An 18004-nucleotide genomic window follows, 5' to 3' on the forward strand; every position below is an offset into this window, starting at 1 on the left:
TGTCCTTCTCCACAAGGTCACTCGTATCTCTGCTTCTCTTCAACGTGCCCTCCTTGCGTTGTGCCCGACTCGTGTCCTTCAACATTCTGGCGGAGGGTCCCGCCTGCCTTTTTATGGTTGCGCTTTTTTGTCTTCGGGTTTCTGACCATCTGGGGTGTCCACTTTGTGCAGGTATCACGATTACCACTGCGGCTTCATAGATCTGGTAGCTTCAGCTCAAATCCCACCCATTCAGTCCATGTGTGGGGGGGTGGGTAGCAGGGTCCGATTCTTAATTGGCCCATTATGTGCCTCGAGGTGGACTGGCTCCTGTCGCTGGCCCCCTCCACAACCCTGAAATGGACAAAATGCGATGGAAATTTAGTTAATGTCAAAGGCGCTATATGGAGGCCTGCCATCTTCAAATTGGGGGGCAGGGGGTGGGGGTTTCTGACTGGCATCTCGCCTGGGGTGGCTCTTGATTCTGGTCCCTCACAACCCTGAAATAGGATAGAAAGCAAATTCATGGTTGTTCATTGTGAAAGGCACTATATGGAAGCCTGGTAGGTGTGTTTGTGTCTTCATCTTCAACTGGCATCTCCCGTCTGGGGTGGCTCCTGTCCACGGGCCCCCTCCACAATCCTGAATTGGTCAAATTTAAGTGGAAAGTGAAAGTCTGGCTTAGTAAAATGCCAAGTCATATTGTTCATCATGAAAGGCGCTATATAGAAGTCTGATAGACACCTTAGAGTCTCCGTCTCTATATTAGGGGTGAAGGGGCTCTGTGCTGACTGGCATTCCATCTAGGGTAAATCCTGAAATAGTCAAATGTGAAAGGCTGGGTGTGACCTTGATTCTTTAGTAAAGTGCCTTGTTCTGGTGTTCATTGTGAAAGGCGCTATATAGTAGCCTCATAGGTCAATTAATGTCTCCACATTTGGGTGGTGGTGGTGTGTGCTGCCTGGCATTCCATCCGGGATGGCTCCTGTCTGTATCCCCCACAATTCTGAAATGGAGAAATGTGGATGGAATAGTAAATTCATGGTATTTATTGTGAAAGGCGCTATATGGAAGCCTTGTAGATGTTTTAGCGTCCCCATCTTCAAATTGGGGTGTTTCTGCTGACTGTCATTCTGTCTGGGGTGGCTCCTGTCCACGGCCCCCTCCACAATCCTGAATTGGACAAATGTGGATGGAAAGCGTAAGGCTGGGTGTGATCTTGATTCCTTAGTCAGGCATCTCGTTCTGCTGTTTATTATGAAAGGCGCTATATAGAAGCTTGGTAGGTGCATTAGTGTCTTCAAATTAGGGGTGGTGGTGTGCTGTGCTGACTGGTGTCCCATCCAGGGTGAGCAAAGCCATCAAGCGTTTTGTGCCCGTCACTTCTCAGACCCTTTGCTCTCCGGGCGGACCCCCCTTTGGTGCTTGACCCCCTTGGCCAGTCTGCCCCTCTTGCCCTTTATTGTTTTCACGCTGTGTGCCTGACCCCGCTGAGCTCTGTCCCATTCTCTGTCTTGTGTGGTTCTCTGCGGCCCTGGGGCGCCGCCCCTCGAATGCCAGCTTCCGCTCGGTTTCCTCTTTTAGAAGCGCTTGTGCTTGACATTAAGCAGGCGGGAGCCTGGAATGCAGCGTCTCTCTGTAATCACGGCGGGCGCCTTTGCCAAGCTGTCCGGCCGAGTGGCCTGGCGCTCTTGAACAGAAGACTCTCTCTCTCTCTCTCTCTCTCTGTGCAGATTGCGCTGGGCCGCTCGGCGTCCATCTTTTAATGGGGGCGGTCTTTAAAGGTTTGTCCTACATGACTGGCTGCTGCTTGTTACCTGCCCTGACTTTGTCACTTTGGGGTGCCAGCGGGGCTTGTCTTTTCTATGCCTAAAGTGAGAAGGTGCTGTGAGCCGTGAAGGCCGCGTTCTCCTCCTCCTCCTCTTCCTCATCATTCCCTGCAAAACACTGGTGGTGGCGAGTTAATCCGCTTCTCCTTCATTTGATGTCGGTAAATGCATCGGGTGACAGCCGGTGACAGCTTTGTGCCACCCCTGGTAACGGCCTGCACATCGTTTACGACGAGAAGCTTAACACCCAATTAGTGAGCCTTCATCATGACAGTTGGCTCCGGGCTGACCTCATGGAAAAATCACAGCACGGCGTCCATAATGTGGAAAATCAGTGACCCATCTGCCAATGTGGCAGCCTCTGCTTCATATAGCTCCTTTCACATGGTGACGGGTACATGACGCCAGTGGCAGGTTTTGGTGGGCTGGTGGAGCCGTGCCCTCCTCGCTCCTCAGTGTCACCGCTGCGCTTTTCTACACCTTAATTGTTTTTCGTGCTTCCAGTGCGTTGGCAACAACATTCAATTAAGGTGCGCATTCCTCAGTGGCATCCATGCTGCACATCTCCTGTGCCCGCCGCGCCAGCAGAGGACTTTATTAGTGAGCCATTGCTTCAAGTCGAGCACACACAGGCAGGCAGGCCCTGGTGTTCCACACAGCCAAGTGAAGTAAGGGCAGCCAAGCAGGTGCCTGGCCTCAAGTGAGCAGGAGGGCATGGCGCCCTCCTAGTCTAGGGCCCGAGGGCACTGGCCATCAGATCAGAGCTGTATAGGGGGGCTTCCAAACACAGAGGAGGGGGAATAGAGTGGCAGAGGTCATGGAGTAGAGTGGGCGCATTGAGGCCTGGAGGTCACTTGGGGTGTAGGTAATAGAGGGGATGGGCACTGGGGGGGGGGCTACATATCTGAGGCAAATCAGACTAATGAAGAGAAAGGGACATATGGGGCGGGCTTCACACAAACAAATGGTAGGTCATTAAAAAGGGTGTCTCAGTCACAGAGAGGACCTGTCGCAGAACATGGGGTCACCTGAAGTGGGCTTTATAAAGGTTGGGGGTCGCGCATGGGGGTGTGTTGATAAAAGGGTTGGCCGGTCACTTGGGGTTGTTAAACAAATCAAGCTGGTAAAGACTAGGGGCTCACAAAGTTAAAGGGGTATAAATAATAAAGAAGAGGGATCACATGGGGTGGGCTTCACATGAATGGCACACATACACAAAGTAAGCCATTAAAAAAGGACTTTGAGGGTCACCACGAAGACTGGACATGTGGGGCTTATAGATGTCAAGGCCACAGGTCAACATGGGCACAGGAGTGAAGGGGGCATACACAGCTGGAGCAGATCTGCCTTAGAAAAGCTGAAGGATTCATATGGTGGGGGGTGTACATAAGTCAAGCTGATGAAGACTAGGGGGTCACATGATGAGGGGGTACAAGTAATGAAGAGGAGGGGTCATGTGGGGCACAGACAAAAATCAGGGGTTCATATTGGAGATAATTTAAAAAGGGGTGTGGTTCCGGGGGGGAGTGGTCATGTGGGTCACATACACAATGACTGGCCAATGGGACAGGCAGAGAATCATATGGAGGGGCAGTCACTAGGGGTGCCTATGCATATGAGACAAATCAAAGTGGTTAAGGCTGGGTGGGGGGCATCACACGGGCTAATAAAGGTAACGGTGGTCAGGGGATCACAGGAGGTCAGGAGGGGATGGCTGGTCACCTGGAGGGCATGCTGGCAGGGGGTGAGGGTGTCACAGTATCACAGGTGTAAGTAATGACGAGAGGGGTCACATGGGGGGTTCAGAAAGGTGGTATAGGTCATAGGGAGGAGAGGTCATGGGGGGCTCAGACATCACGGCCAATGGGGTCACATGGGGTATAGATATTAGGTGGGCACATCTGTGACAAATCAAGCTGGTATAGGCTGGTGGGCATCGCAAGGTGAGGGGTAAATGCTGTGAAGATGGATGGGTCACAAACAACTGGCCACGGTGGGGGGTGACTGGTCACTTGGAGTGCGCACACAAATGAAATTGGTAAAGGCTGAGGGGTATAAATAATGAAGAGGAGGGGTCACATTGGGCATCTACTCAAATTGGGGGTTCACATGTGGGGGTCTTCAAAAGGAGGCAGTCATGTGGCGTGCATATGCAAAGGCAGGTCAAATAGGGGGTCACGTGGGGGCATAGATAATAGGTGGTCTGTCAGTGGGGGTGCCAGAACTAAAAAAAAACTAAAAACTGGCAAAGGCTAGGGGGTATCAAAAGGTGAGGGGTGTATGTATGAAGGAGGGGTCACATGGGCACAGTGGTCAGGGCTTCAGGATGGCCAGTCACTTGGAGTGCTCACACAAATCAGAATGTTAATGGTTGGGGGGCATCATAAGGTGAGGAGGGGGGTCATAATCAGGTGGGGTTCACGTGGGCTGGGCTAATAAAAGTCACAGCTGGTCACAGGGTCACATGAGATCGGGAGGCCACTGGTCACTTGGAGTGGGCACACAAATTAAACTGGTAAAGGCCATGTGTTGCAGTGTGAGGGATTTGAATAACAAAGAGGGGGGGTCTCATGAGGTGGGGTTTACATTGGGGGGCATACACAATGTAGGTCATTAAAACTGGAGGTGTGGGTCACAGGGTCATGTAGGGTGCATACCACTAGGGGGCTAACTAAGGATGGTCTTTGTTCAGTAGTGCAGCTGCCCCCAGGATGTGATGGGAGGTCCATCCTGACTGGGTGAGGTTCAGACCTGAAGTACAAGGGGGGGTCTTCTAGAGAGAGCACCCCAGCAGACCCCAGGATAGTGGGCATCATATAAGTGGAGGGTCACATGAGGTTTGTGCACAAGTTAAGCACATCACAGACCAGCGGTCACTTGGGGTGTCCATGAGGAGGACAAGGGGACATCACAAGAAGGGGTGGAGGTCAAAGGTTGGGGTGGCCACAAGTGTAGATAATGGGGTTAAGGAGTCACAGGGGGTGTAGACATTCAGCAACATAAGACAGAATTTGGGGTCACCTGGTATGCAGGCTGTAGATCACCTTGTGGGGACCTGAAGACCCCAACACCAAATCTGAGAGCCTACAAGACGCTGGTCAACATGTGGGACCTGAAGATCCCTTTGACGACAGATGGCCCAGCAGCCCTCCATAGTCATTGCCTTGGCTCTCACTGCCAGTTCAAAATGGCACAGGTGGTGACTTCAGGTCAGACTTCACACCTCAAGGTGCCTGGCAGATGGTGCCCCCCAGTACCAATGGTCCTTCCTTGCCTGGCTCACTGCTTTGGGTTGGTATCCCCCAGTTCGTTGCCTGGTGTCTGTCGGTGACTTGACACTGGTCCTGGGCTGGGCTGGTGAGGTGACTGGCACATGGGTCTGGCTCTCCTTTTTTGTTGAGGTGCCTCAGTGGGTGGCACTGCCCATGGGGTTCATACCACATCACTCAACGACTCCTTCAGGTTTTTGTGGCCCGGGTGTAATTCTCTACTTGTGCCATCATTGTGTCCATTTTATTTTTCTGGCTGCCAAGTCCAACCCCTTGTCCTGTGGTGGGCCTCATGTGTGTAGGTGGCTGTCACGTGATGTGTTCAGGTTGGCACCTTTCACTCCCTCAGAGGTCCATTTGCTTCTCAGTCATGCATTTGTACTCCTCCGGTGCCCGTGTGGCATTTTGAGGAGGTTGATGTGATCCCATCCCCCACCCCAGGGCACTCTGCTGACCCTCATGGCATCGTCCACCTCGTTCAGCCCAGTCCATGCTCCCAAAAGCCCCCCTCCCCCAGTCCTTTGATGCTGGTTACTCAGCGGCCAAGTGGTGTTCTGTGGGCCTTGGCGGGGGGTGTGGGGGAGACAGGGGGAGACACTCCAGCTGGCATAGTCAGCCCTGAGGCTCCTTGTTTAGCAGAATTCACTGCCCACTGCTCCTCCAGTTGTCAGCTCGTGTGATGAAACGAGGTCTGGGTTCAAGTCAAAGTGGGCAGTGCAGAACAGCAGGGGTGGACATAACCAGATGTGGACCTCCAGTCAGGGGTGGCGTTTTGGTGGACCAAGTTGAGGACTTTTTCTGAGGAGACCCTTGGGCAGCTGGAGTGGTGGACATGACTGGCCCACACTGTACTTGGCACTCAGTGCCTGATGGCAGCGCCAGCCAGGTGCTTGTCACAGGTCGCCCACTCGCCCCTCCCCCTGCCTCTCTGAAGGGACGTGACGCTAGGTGTCCTGGTAACCTGAGCCGAGTCTACGAACGGTGCCCGGTGTCAGGTGCCTCGTCCGCAGGTGACCCAGAAACGCGAGCCAGGCTGACTCGATCGAGGCCTCTCCATGTGGCACCTCTGTGTAACAATGCCCTGTCCTCCTCCCCCGTCCGTCACAACTTTAGATGCCTTGGAGTGGCTTAGGGTCCCCTTGCCCCCCCCTGTGTACCCGGTGGGCCCCTTCACCTCCTTTGTCTGTCCTGCTGCTCAAGATCGACTTCAAGTCCTGGGATGGCTTGTTCTGCTCCTGTCCCTGTGGGTCCTCCTCCCATAACCTTTAACACTTCAGTTTTGGGTTAATTGGGCCCCCTGTGGGGGAGTCTGAGCAGGCATTGCATGAACTGACGTGCCATCCAAGGTTGGATCCTGCATGTGCTTCATGCTACCAGGACAGACTCCACCCACTGTGCCCCGGATCTTGTTTAAGCAGGTCTGACCAGGTTGAGTTGTACAAACATGCCATGCTTAAACCAGAATAATCCGGTTCAGGATGATGGGATGGAGTGGGGCAGAGTGGCAGCACCAGGAATGAACCCAGGACTGGAGGTCAGTGTGTTCACAAGTATAGCCCCTGGTCCTGCATAGATTGGCATCCAGCCTTGTGCCCAACGCTGCCAGGACTGGCTCTGGTCCCCCTTAAGTTCCATCAGGATTAAACCAGTTTGGTCCTGTTAGGTCCACTCCTCTCATTGGGTGATGGCAGTGAAGGGGGTTCTGATTGGGCACAATGACTGACAGGTGTGACTGAGTGGTCACCGTAACCAGTGATGCCCAGGCCGGAGAAGATGTGGATGGTGACATTGCATTTTGTGTGACTGGTTAGTCTTCATATAGTGCCTTTAACGGCATAACTACAAATGGCGGGAGACCATTGGCTTCATTTGGTCAGTTGTCCTGATGGCCACAACTCTCTGCATGAAGGAAGGCTTTGTGTCTTCATAAGGTGCAGCTCAGTAGACAACACAACAAGGCCATTGTGGGAGGAGCTTAAAGCAACAAGGTGTGACACAGGGCGCTATATGGATCAGGCGAAGTCGGGGTAGGTGGGCAGAAGTGTGGGGCTTTAGGTGGCTTGAATGGGAACAAATGTGCTGCCCTGAGGGACAGGTGAGAAAAAAAACATTTTGTACAGCGCCTTTCTAAGGTCAATGCCACCCCAAAGCCATGTAGTTGATTCCAATGACTTTATTACAAATGGAGCATGGGCAGGACATGTGACTTCTCTAGGGTCAGGTGGTCACCGAAACGGCCATCTTGTGCTGTGATATAGCGCCTTTCGATGATGTCCACCATCTCAAGGCTGCAGTGTGCTTTACTACAGTTGGGCACAGGTAGGTGAAATAACCACACATGGCCATGGAGTGACTGAACTGGCTCTTTTGGGCATTTATATAGCGCCTTTCCAACACCAACAGCTCTTGAGAGCCGTCATCTCATGTAGTTGATTCCAATGAGTTTATTACAAATGGAGCACAGGCAGGACATGTGACTCAACTCGGGTCATGTGTTGAGTGAAATGTCTGTCCTGTTTAATTATATAGCGCCTTTCAGTGATGTCCACCATCCCCAGGCTGCGCTGCAGTTGTCCCTACTTGTTTTAGTGCGATTGGGCAACAGGTAGGTGAAGTGACCACACAGGGCCATGGCGTGACTGAACTGGCTCTCTTGTGCCTTTATATAGTGCCTTTCTGAGACAAGTGCCACCCCAAAGATCTTGAGAGCCACCGTATGGGTTATTACAACTGGAGCAGGAGCAGAAAATGTGACAGGTTGTGACAGGACAGTCTGTCCGGTACTTTTATATAGCGCCTTTCTATGGCATCACTTCAATTGTCCCCACTTGTTTTTTTTTATTTATTTTCTTGTCAGAGTTGAATCACAAGTAGGTGAAGTGAGCCTTGCAGGGCCAGGTTAGGGTTTAACTTGCAGCCACTAGGGGGAGTTGTGCCCAGACAGGACACGCTGGCACTGAGGGTTGAAGGAGGAGAGAGATGAGGAAGATGAGCGCCGATCGGATGCGATGGATTGATGATGGGGGATTGATGGCAGTGCTGAATGACATGAGAAGTGAGTGCCTCACAGTGGAGGGGACTCAAGAGGGGACAGTGGGACCAGACCATTTTTGATGAGTTGGTCTTGTTTTCCATTTGAATGAGTTGTGGGTATAATAGTTGACCAGTGAGGGTGCCCTTTTTATGGAGCTGCTGATGGCATCACGTCTGTCTCTGGAGATTCCGCTACCCTTTGGTTGGTAAGATAGTTGCCAGCCATCAGCTGATTGACTGTGGCACTCTTCTTGATGCCGTCTGCCTTGTCCCTATGTTTGTGTGAATTTCATCACCACTCCAATGTTATGTGTGTGTGTGCCATGTGAAGGGGTGGCACCCACTTCTTTCATCACGACCATCACTGTCAACCCAAGATTGGTGGGTATGTCTGATTGGTCATAACGGGCACGGCTGACATGCCTGGGGAGCAAAGGGGTTCACATCGTCCAACACTTAATTCATAGCCTCCTTAACGTAGTGCCAGTAGGGGGTGACAGCCTATACACGATTGAGGGGCACGAAGGCCATAGGGAGGAGGCTGCGTTGAAGCGTGAGGCGCCACCCCGACCCTGGTGACCCTCAGAAGCGCCCGCCGCTTTTAGCTCCACATGTCTTATTAACATTCCTTCGAGGTTGAGGGAACTCGCAGACAGAAAAGCCGCAATCTGCACAGGGCGCGAGATGCAGTTTTAAAATAGACTGCTGTAGTGGCAGTCCTCGCCACTCTTCTTCCAGATGAATTCTCTGGAACGCGGGTACGTTTGGGCGTGGCTCCCTCTCGAGTGGAGCGTGTGCATCGCCACTGAGGCGTGGTGAGGAAGACAAGACGCACATGTGTGAAGTGCTGCTGCCATATACATGCGTGTGAGGTGCCAGGTGGGAGAACCCACAATTGGAACCGGATGTGAGATGAGGCCTGGCATCAAAGGAGTTCATTCATTTCAGTGCCCTTTGTGTGCCATGGCAACTTGCACCAGTGCCCATAGTTAACTTCACATTGCCCTCATGCTCTTCAGGGGGTGTACGTTTTGATGCCACTCACCATCCATCTCTAGCTGTCCATTTTCAGACCCTTGGCACTGTCATCGCCTTCAGGTCGGTGACTGGCATTCAGGGCCCTGCTATCACCCTAGCTTTATTTTTTTGCTCTTAATCTCATTGACTGGCAGGCTTATTTTCCATGGCAACTACTGCCCATCTCCTTGGCTGTGCCCATGCTGGTGAGTGACGAGGGCAGGTTGACAAGATGGGATGCCACTAACTGAGTGCCTTCTGTCCTCCTCTGGCCACGCCTGACCCCTTCTTGCCTCCCCGCTCTCATCTAAGTGTGACGAGCAGGACTGGGAGTCTTGTTAATTCACCCAAGGGTGCCAACTGCTTGTGTAAACGAAGCCAGACTCGCCGAATTTCACGCCTCACGCCCCATTCCAGATGTGCGCCAAGGACCACCCGAGTGCCCGTCTGTGTGAATCCCTGAGCTGCACTGACGGGCACTGCCATTGTTAACCTGGGGGTATGCAGAGACCCTCTACACCTTATGCTCCCCTTCATGCCCATCATGTAAGAGGCAGCTGACTGCCCTCTGAGCACCTTTTGTGTTTGCAGTGGGCACTTTGCTTACTTCACTCTTCCCTTGACCCAACTAGTCAACCCCTTGATGACCAGCCATCTTTATCCTATGTAAAAGGAGGGGCACTTTTGGTGCCAGCCCACCTTGCCCGTTAATGCTTCTCAGTAAAAAAAAGTGTCTCAGCAGTGCCACCTAGTGGTCCAAATGGCACACATTCAGAGCCGCTTGCCAGCCCCCTTGTCTTGGGCATGTGCCCTGTCTCCTGTTAGTTCTCCTCGCTGTTGTCACACTACCCAAAGGTATTGGAGTGGGCATTGCTCCTTCTGCTTTGCCCACAGGTTTTGAGTGCTAGGTGCCTACTGTTGTCCTAGAGGCTGATGGGAGTTGATTGCAGTCCTGAGGACCACCATCAGAATGATGGCCATCGAAGAAGTGGACAGTGACATTCAAAACTTGTCCTTCCTTTTAGATCTTAAATCAGAGCCACTTCTGTTGTGCCCATGCATGTGGCTTTGGATCACTCTGCTCTGCCCCCTCCAGGTGGCCATCAGTATTGTCCTCTCTTGATTTGATCCCCATGATGCATTTTGATTGGTTGACTCTTGCCTGCTTGGAGACACCTGTGGGCAGAAGGCAGACACAGTAACAGAGTGGCATGGTGAAGGATGGCACTATATGGCCTAACTGGAGCTGAAGAGGGCCTTTGTTTGCTGGCGGCCCAGGAATTCTGGAGGCGGATGAAGCCCACCCCACCAGCCTCTTGTTTCTCAGCCCGCTCTCCCCAGAGGCTGGCGTTCGGAGTCACGTGGCGCTCGTTTTTGGGCTGTTTTTGGACATGTGGCGCTTGGCCAGCGAGTCCACTTTGCTCCGCAGGGAGCAATGGTGAGGAGCTGGAAAAGCCGACTTCCTGTTGAGAAAGCTTCTCTCGCATGGCGGAATATAACGAGGCCCAGACGTGCGGGCAAGAGGGGCCCACCGAGGGTCTCGCTGTGCTTGTAGCGTCTTTCAGGCCCTGCCTTTCCATCACGTGCCCGGTGAAGCTGCCACCTTCGCCCCCTGGCTCTGCTCAGGCTGCTGTTAATTATTAATTCGACGGAGATAAGAATGGCATGCCACAGCCCATTAGACGTGACTGAGTGGAGTGCCCGCTTCACAAAGCCCTCTGCTGGCCGGCCTTGACACTGAGGGTCAAGGGGACCACATCCCTGGGTGAGGGTTGGCTTACGGTGAAAGGAGCTAGATGGAGGAAGTTTATTAAAGGGGGACATTGATGCCTCCCTGAGTCACATATCAGCAGATGTGGCAGCATCAGGGTGGGTGAAGGGCAGGTAGTGGAGGTGCCCCTACCAAACACCCAGTGGTGAATTTCCATGGTTTAGCTCTTTGAACAAAACATTACCACTCGTTGCCTGCAGGGGTCACTCTTAGTTGTGGAGATGCCAGGTGGGGTTGTGGGTAGTGGCATCTACTGATTTACATGTGCCAAAGACCTCGCAGTTTGAGATGCCATCCTCATTTCCTCCATCTAATGTGGTGTTTCACTTCTTGATGGGCACCACTTGTTCTCGACCCTTGTCTGCTCTGGCTTCCTAGAAGTCCTCCGTGTGTCACATTGGCGATGTGGAGAGCTGCAGTTGGTGAAGTAGCTGGGCTGTGGGTGTGAGGACAACAGAGGTTGCCCAACTGCTTCATGGGCACCTTGTTTAATGGCATGTATGGGATGTTAATGCCAGTAGGCAAACACACATCACTGTTCAAAAAGGATGCCACCCAGTGTGCCAGCCACATAGCTTTGAGTGGTCCTCCTAGTGGGACTGAACTGGCACTGCATTTTTCAAAGAAACACACTGAGGTCGCCATAAGCGATTGGAGGTGTCCAGCCTGCCCTGTGATGCCTTGGCACCACACGGTTGGCATGAGGGATCAGCTGATCTGTTACTGGTCTCGCACTTAATCAGGTATGCCACTGCATACTTTCATGAGTGTTTATTTGGTAGATATCTGATCACATGATCAGCACTTGTTCATTTTTATACAGTGCCTTTCACAAGATGTAAAAAGACATGGTTCTACCAACCAGTGCATGTTGTGTGCCAGCAGCAATATCAATAGAGAGTGGACATCTGCTCCTGGCACACAAAGTGTCCTGCTTTTTGAACATTAAGATGAAAAATGGCATACTGGCTCACCGCCAGGCTCTCTCAAGGCAAGTTTTCAAACGTTGAGTGCCGTCTGAATTCACATCTTGGATTGATCATGATGTGCTGCCAGGGCCCCCATGCCAGTGTAGATAGATAAAGAGTTGAGTAGTGCCAAGAACTGAATGCCATGTGACAGTTGTGATAGCCTCATCCAGCTGCCAGGACCCTGCTAGGACCCTTGGGCATTTAGTCAAGTCCCTTGAGCAGAAAGGTAGTCTTAAGCATGTGCTGCCACCTAGCAGAGGCATGTGGTACTGCTGTCCTTGCCATCACCATCAGTTGGGGTCAGGGTCAGGTTTACCCCATGCTCCCCTCTTATTCATTGTCCTGTTAAACCACTGCCCGATGCTGTGACTACTTGTTATTTTGGACTTTAACATAACTGGACCCCCCTAGTTGGCATTTCTTGTCCACACCAGTAGCTTCTGCTGGCATTGCAGTGTGGATTTTAGTTGGTGAAAATGCCTTCATCCTTTGCAACCCAGCTGGTGTGCAGTGCCTGCTAAATGAGGTGCACCTCAAGGTCGTATGCCAGGCTTGTGTCTTTCTGGGTTTCTGCAGGTGGCACACTGGTCTCTTTTCTGCAGGATTTTAAAGTGGGGTCACCTGGGCCTGCCACATCTGCCCTTTGGTTATTCTTGCAGTTTTGTTGATGAGCTTGGTAGTTAAGTGCTATGGTGAGGAGGGTGGGCCCCCCTTGTGCCCAATTCTGTCTTATTGTGTTGGACCCAGGACCCCCCTGGATTCCCTCCTTGTTTTTGGATTTCTCTAATGGTGGATGGCATCTGTTTGACTCAAGTACCCTCTCTGTCTCTGTTGTCTCTCTGCAGTTGACTGCCAACGTCCTCATTTTTTTGTGCAGTAACATCATCGGCATCTGCACCCACTACCCAGCTGAGGTGTCCCAGCGCCAAGCCTTCCAGGAGACGCGTGGCTACATCCAAGCACGGCTACACTTGCAGCGGGAAAACCAGCAGCAGGTCTCTCTCTTTGTCTTTTGTGCCAGTCTGAGGATGGGTGGTCAACATGGCTGGCACATTGTTCAGTGTTTAACTGCTGTCATCCATAGTGGGTGGCGTTAGTGAATGAACCAGTTGAACCCGCCGACCTGCCATCTCACGCTCGCCCATCTCTCTCCCCCTCAGGAACGCCTGCTGCTGTCGGTGCTGCCAAGGCATGTTGCCTTGGAAATGAAGGCAGACATCAAAGCCAAGAAGGAAGATATGATGTTTCACAAGATCTACATCCAAAAACACGACAACGTCAGGTGGGCACCTTGCGCCGGACCCTCGCCGTGGCTGCCTTTTGGAGGGCTGTGGCAGAGCCCATGTTGTGAAGACCCCATTAGTGAGCACAGAGCCAGCAGGACAAGTGTCTGTTAGTGGGACGGGAGGGGACGGGTCCAGTCTGAGGATAATGGACGAGCCCCCCATTAGAGTTCAGGGAGTGAACAAGCCCCCACAGCTGTTCAGTAAGTGGATGAGCCCCCTCTACAGTTCAGTGAGTGAACAAGCCCCCTGTGCTACATAGTGAGTGGACGCACCGCCCCCCCACCTTTGTTTTGTGAATGGACAGTGCTTCTGCAGCTGGTCAGTAAGTTGACAAGCCCCCTCGGCTGCTCCTCATGCTGCTCTACAGTGAGTGGATGACCCCCAAATGCATTGCTATTTGGTTACCAGTGAGTGGATGAGTCCCCCTCTGCTGTACAATGAGTGGACAATACTCCTGTGGCTGTTCAGTGAGTAGTCAGCACCCCTCTGTTGGTCAGTGAGTGGACAGTCTCCTCCCTCTGCTGCACACTAAGTGGACTATTACTGGTCAACGAGCTGGTGATGCTTCTGTGGCTGTTAAGTGATTGACTAAACTCCCCTCTGCTGTTCTGTGAGTGGACAATGCTCCCATGGCTGTTCTATCAATGGATAAGCCCCCTCTCGTGTAAACTGAGGTGAGGAGCCTCCCTCTGCTGCTCAGTGAATGGACAGTGCTTCTGCAGCTGTTCAGTTAGTGGATGGTCCTCCCTCTGCTGTACAATGAGGGTGCATGCTCCCCATCTGCTGCTCCCTGAGTGGCCGAGCCCCCACTGCTGTATGGTGAGTAGCAGAATAGGCAATACTCTCACAGCTGTTCCGGGAGTGGACAAGCCCCCTCTGATACACAGTGAGAGTGCATGCTTCCCTTTTGCTGTTCCGGGAGTGGTCAAACCCCTCTGTGCTACATAGTGAGTGTATGACCCTCCCTCTGCTGTTCCGTGAGTGGCTGAGCCCCCCTCTGGCGTATGGTGAGTAGCGCAGTAGGCAATATTCCCCCCCCCCACCTGTGCTGTTCCCTGAGTGGCTCACTCTTTCTTCTGCGAGTAGATGGTTCTTCCTCTGCTGTTCTGCGAGTGGACAAGCCCCCTCTGCTGCACAGTGAGGGTACATGTGCTCCCTCTGCTGTTCCATGAGTGGCCGAGCCCCCCTCTGGTGTGTAGGTGAGAGTAGGAGAGGATTGAGCCCCGAGCCCAATGCCAGTCAGTCCCAGCTCTGCCCCCATTGGAGGTTGCTTCATGTCTGGGTGGTGCCTCGTGGTGGTCATGCTAGTCCCTGTTTCCTGTTTTGTGCCCCTTTGAGTGTCTTGAGTCTCCTGCAGGTCTTCTGTCCTTGTACTCCCATAGGACGCCACCTGACACACGTGTGGGCACATGTGGCACACTGGGTATAGCAGGTGTGCCGTGGCTGCATGCTGTGATGGCTGGTTGAATCCTGTGGGGGCGGGGGGGTGCCGAAAGTTGTCGAGTTGTCCGTGTGCCATGGCACCGCAGGCCTCATGGGGGCGCCGTGTTGCAGCTGCTGCTCTTCTTGATGTTGGGTGGCAGCATTGGCCAGCGCCAGGCTTCTCGTATCGCCTCGACGTTCCTCGTGTTTTTGCTCTTTTCCCAGCATTCTGTTTGCCGACATCGAGGGCTTCACCAGCTTGGCCTCCCAGTGCACCGCCCAGGAGCTCGTCATGACCCTCAATGAGCTGTTTGCCCGCTTTGACAAGCTGGCCTCGGTAAGTGACCCCTCACTCGAGTCAGGGGATGGTGGCAGTGGGTGGCGCCAGCTTGGTTGGGGGTCTCTCTCTGCTTTGGCTCAGGGTGATTCATCTCCTTTTGCCCCCTCAGGAGAACCACTGCCTGAGAATCAAGATTCTGGGCGACTGCTACTACTGCGTGTCGGGCCTGCCAGAGCCGCGGGCGGACCATGCCCACTGCTGCGTGGAGATGGGGGTGGACATGATCGAGGCCATCTCGTAAGTCCTCTGCGTCGGGACCCTAACCCTCGCCCCTCCCCCCGGTGGCAGCCCACTAATCCTCCCTCTTGTGCCGCAGGCTCGTGAGGGAAGTGACGGGCGTCAACGTGAACATGCGGGTTGGCATCCACAGCGGGCGTGTCCACTGCGGCGTCCTGGGGCTGCGCAAGTGGCAGTTTGACGTCTGGTCTAATGATGTCACCTTGGCCAATCAGATGGAGGCGGGTGGCAAGGCCGGGTAGGTGCTTTGTTGTGACACTGACGACGGCCGCTGACCTCTGCTGGACTGCTGACCGACCGCCCCCTTCTTTGTCCCTCTTGTCCCCGCTCAGGCGCATCCACATCACCAAGGCCACCCTGCAGTACCTGAACGGCGACTATGAGGTGGAGCCCGGCTTCGGAGGGGACAGGAACGCCTACCTGAAGGAGCACAGCATCGAGACCTTCCTTATCATCGGCTGCAGCCAGAAGAGGGTGGGTGCTCGACGTGCCTGGGCAAGCGCCAGGGAGAGGGAGACGCGTGGCGGCGGGGTAGCCGTGGTAACCCACGTGTGACACAGAAACAACTTGTCATCACCGGCGTCTTCACAGCCCTGTCTGGCTGCCTGTTGATTGGCCTGCTGGGTGTCACATGATCTCGGTCAAGCACAGGTATTGTTGAACTGCCTGAGGTGGTGCTGCCATCTGGTGCCCGCTGCTGGTCTAGACGCACTACTGTTATATTAGGAGGGGAGCGGGAGCACCTAGCACTTTTATAAAGCTGCCCATTCCTTATGTTGGCACGGCATGGCCTCCTGATGCTGTTAGAATACTCGCAGTGCCACATGGAGGGCATTTGATCCTCCACAGTTTTTACATGTGCAGCCAGTCTCTGGGCACATTGTGGTCAAACTGGAGGAGCTCGGGGAAGACCACTCTGTTGAGGAAGACTGCAGGGTGCCATGTCCAGCCACAGCTCAGCTTTTGAGGATTAGTTAGATACTTGCTGGGCCACAAGTGGGCACCACTACATCACAGCATGGCATCACCCATCACCCATTACCCAAATGAAAGGTGCCCACTTTTGGCCTTCCAGGCTCCTGGCTCCCATGTTAGCTGGCACCTCTGGTCCTGGTAGGCTGTGAAGTGGTGCCACTGTGTTGTGCATTTTCAGTTTCTCAATCCTCAAGGGTCTCTGGGCAGTAATAGAGGGTACAAGGGGGTGGGGGGCTTAGAGTGAGGGGGCACAAGGTGCTTCAAGGCATAAAACAAAACCTCTCCAGCAGAGGAAATGTCACTTGAGGTGTCACCGCTCTGTTTCATGGCCATGAACCCTGGGGGTCTCGGAGTCAGCAAGCCAGAGCTTATACAGTTGAGCCAACAGAGACCCCCATTGCAGCTTTTCCAATCATCTCCTGGGAATATTTTGCCAGGTGTGGTGCGGAGGTACCCTTTTGGGGGTCTCTCATGGCTGGCGGGTCTCGTCAGTACAGACGTTCACAAGTCTTAGAGCCGCCATTGACCGGTCACTTCAGGTCATCAGTTCTTTTGATCCAACTGACTGGACTCGTTCACGTCGGAGCCCCCGATGTCGTCCCGGCCCCTTGTTGTTCCTTTCGTTTCCTTTCTTAATGGTCGCCGCCCGACCTCCTGCTGCTCTGGAGGGTCTGCAGACCTCAGCTGCTTGACTGGTCAGTTTTGTTCAGGAGATGTGAGACTTGATAGACCCCAACGTCAGGACCTCCTGTATGGGTGACCACAACTGTCGGGGGGGCCAGGGGGGGTACACACACCCCACAAACCTTTGCCAGTCCACCTCATTGCTCTCATTTCAGATGCCAGTCGGTCATCGTCCTTCATTCGTCGTCTCACCCGCTCGTTTCCGTTAGAATTTCGGATTTTGTGCCCCTGCTGTTTACTTTTGAGGACATTGAGCGCCACCTGCTGGTGACTGAAGACACTTTGTTTTGTGCCGCTTGCTGTTTTAGCAGATGGCCTTTGACGTCGTATTAATGTCACAATTGGCTCTCTATTCTGTTCCTGTTCCTCTGCTAAACGTATACTTTCACTCTGAAATGTTTAAAAGTTTAGATGCGTAACAAATGTCATGATTTGGTTGCGTTTTCGATTGTGAAGTTATCGTGACGTCATTTCACCATTGTCTTGAGCTGCTTACTGCGAGGTGGCAGCACGTTCCCTAAGGGGGGGGCGTCACCTGGGCGCCATGGTTTGATGATGTCATTGGTGATGTCCCATAATTCCACTTGTGCTGGTTCTGTCGGCGCCTGTCATTCTCTGACTACGAGTTGTTTTTGTGTTTTTGGTTGCCGCTTTCCTTTTATTTTCCAGTCCTGCCATCTGCCAGTGGTGGCAGCACAACAATACATTCCAATGTCCTTTTTTTTGTTTTGTTTTGTAGCGGGTTGACTGGCATCAACACTTTTTAATTGGCAGTAGCGGCTTGTAGATTGTCACGCCTGTCACTTTGAGTGACAGCAGGCAGGAGGAAACCCAGAACAGAACAAATGCCCGGGCACTCGTGTCTTTTTTTGTTTTTAGTTGCACACACCCAGACCTGTCCTAATGCCACCCCCCCCTCCCTGTGACTCTCCACAGAAAGAAGAAAAGGCCATGATGGCAAAGATGCAACGGACTCGGGCAAACTCCAATGAGGGTCTTGTGCCACGCTGGGTACCTGAGCGCTCCTTCCCTCGCACCAAGGACTCCAAAGTCTTCAGGCAGATGGTAAGGAGTTGGGCAGTGCTGCCTGTGTGAGACGCAGTGAAGGCTGGCAGGCCTGGTAGGATTAGCCCTGGCATCACGCATCCGTGTCAGGGGCCACCTGGGAGATTGCCACTCTTTTGATTCCTT

The 18004-nt window shown here is 53.2% G+C and overlaps 1 protein-coding gene across 4 annotated transcripts in view; it reads left to right on the forward strand.

The window, feature by feature from the left end:
- adcy6a (adenylate cyclase 6a) overlaps positions 1 to 18004 on the forward strand; it is a 63404-nt gene that overhangs the window by 25024 nt on the left and 20376 nt on the right. For all 4 annotated transcript variants that reach the window (XM_039746590.1, XM_039746593.1, XM_039746591.1 and 1 more), the window contains 7 exons: positions 12715 to 12864; positions 13030 to 13151; positions 14803 to 14914; positions 15027 to 15154; positions 15234 to 15392; positions 15487 to 15628; positions 17750 to 17878. In XM_039746590.1, coding sequence (XP_039602524.1) covers positions 12715 to 12864; positions 13030 to 13151; positions 14803 to 14914; positions 15027 to 15154; positions 15234 to 15392; positions 15487 to 15628; positions 17750 to 17878 — 942 coding nt within the window. The remainder of the gene's footprint in view (positions 1 to 12714; positions 12865 to 13029; positions 13152 to 14802; positions 14915 to 15026; positions 15155 to 15233; positions 15393 to 15486; positions 15629 to 17749; positions 17879 to 18004) is intronic.

This window comes from Polypterus senegalus, chromosome 3 (genome assembly GCF_016835505.1).
Source record: "Polypterus senegalus isolate Bchr_013 chromosome 3, ASM1683550v1, whole genome shotgun sequence".
NCBI classification, from domain to species: domain Eukaryota; kingdom Metazoa; phylum Chordata; class Cladistia; order Polypteriformes; family Polypteridae; genus Polypterus; species Polypterus senegalus.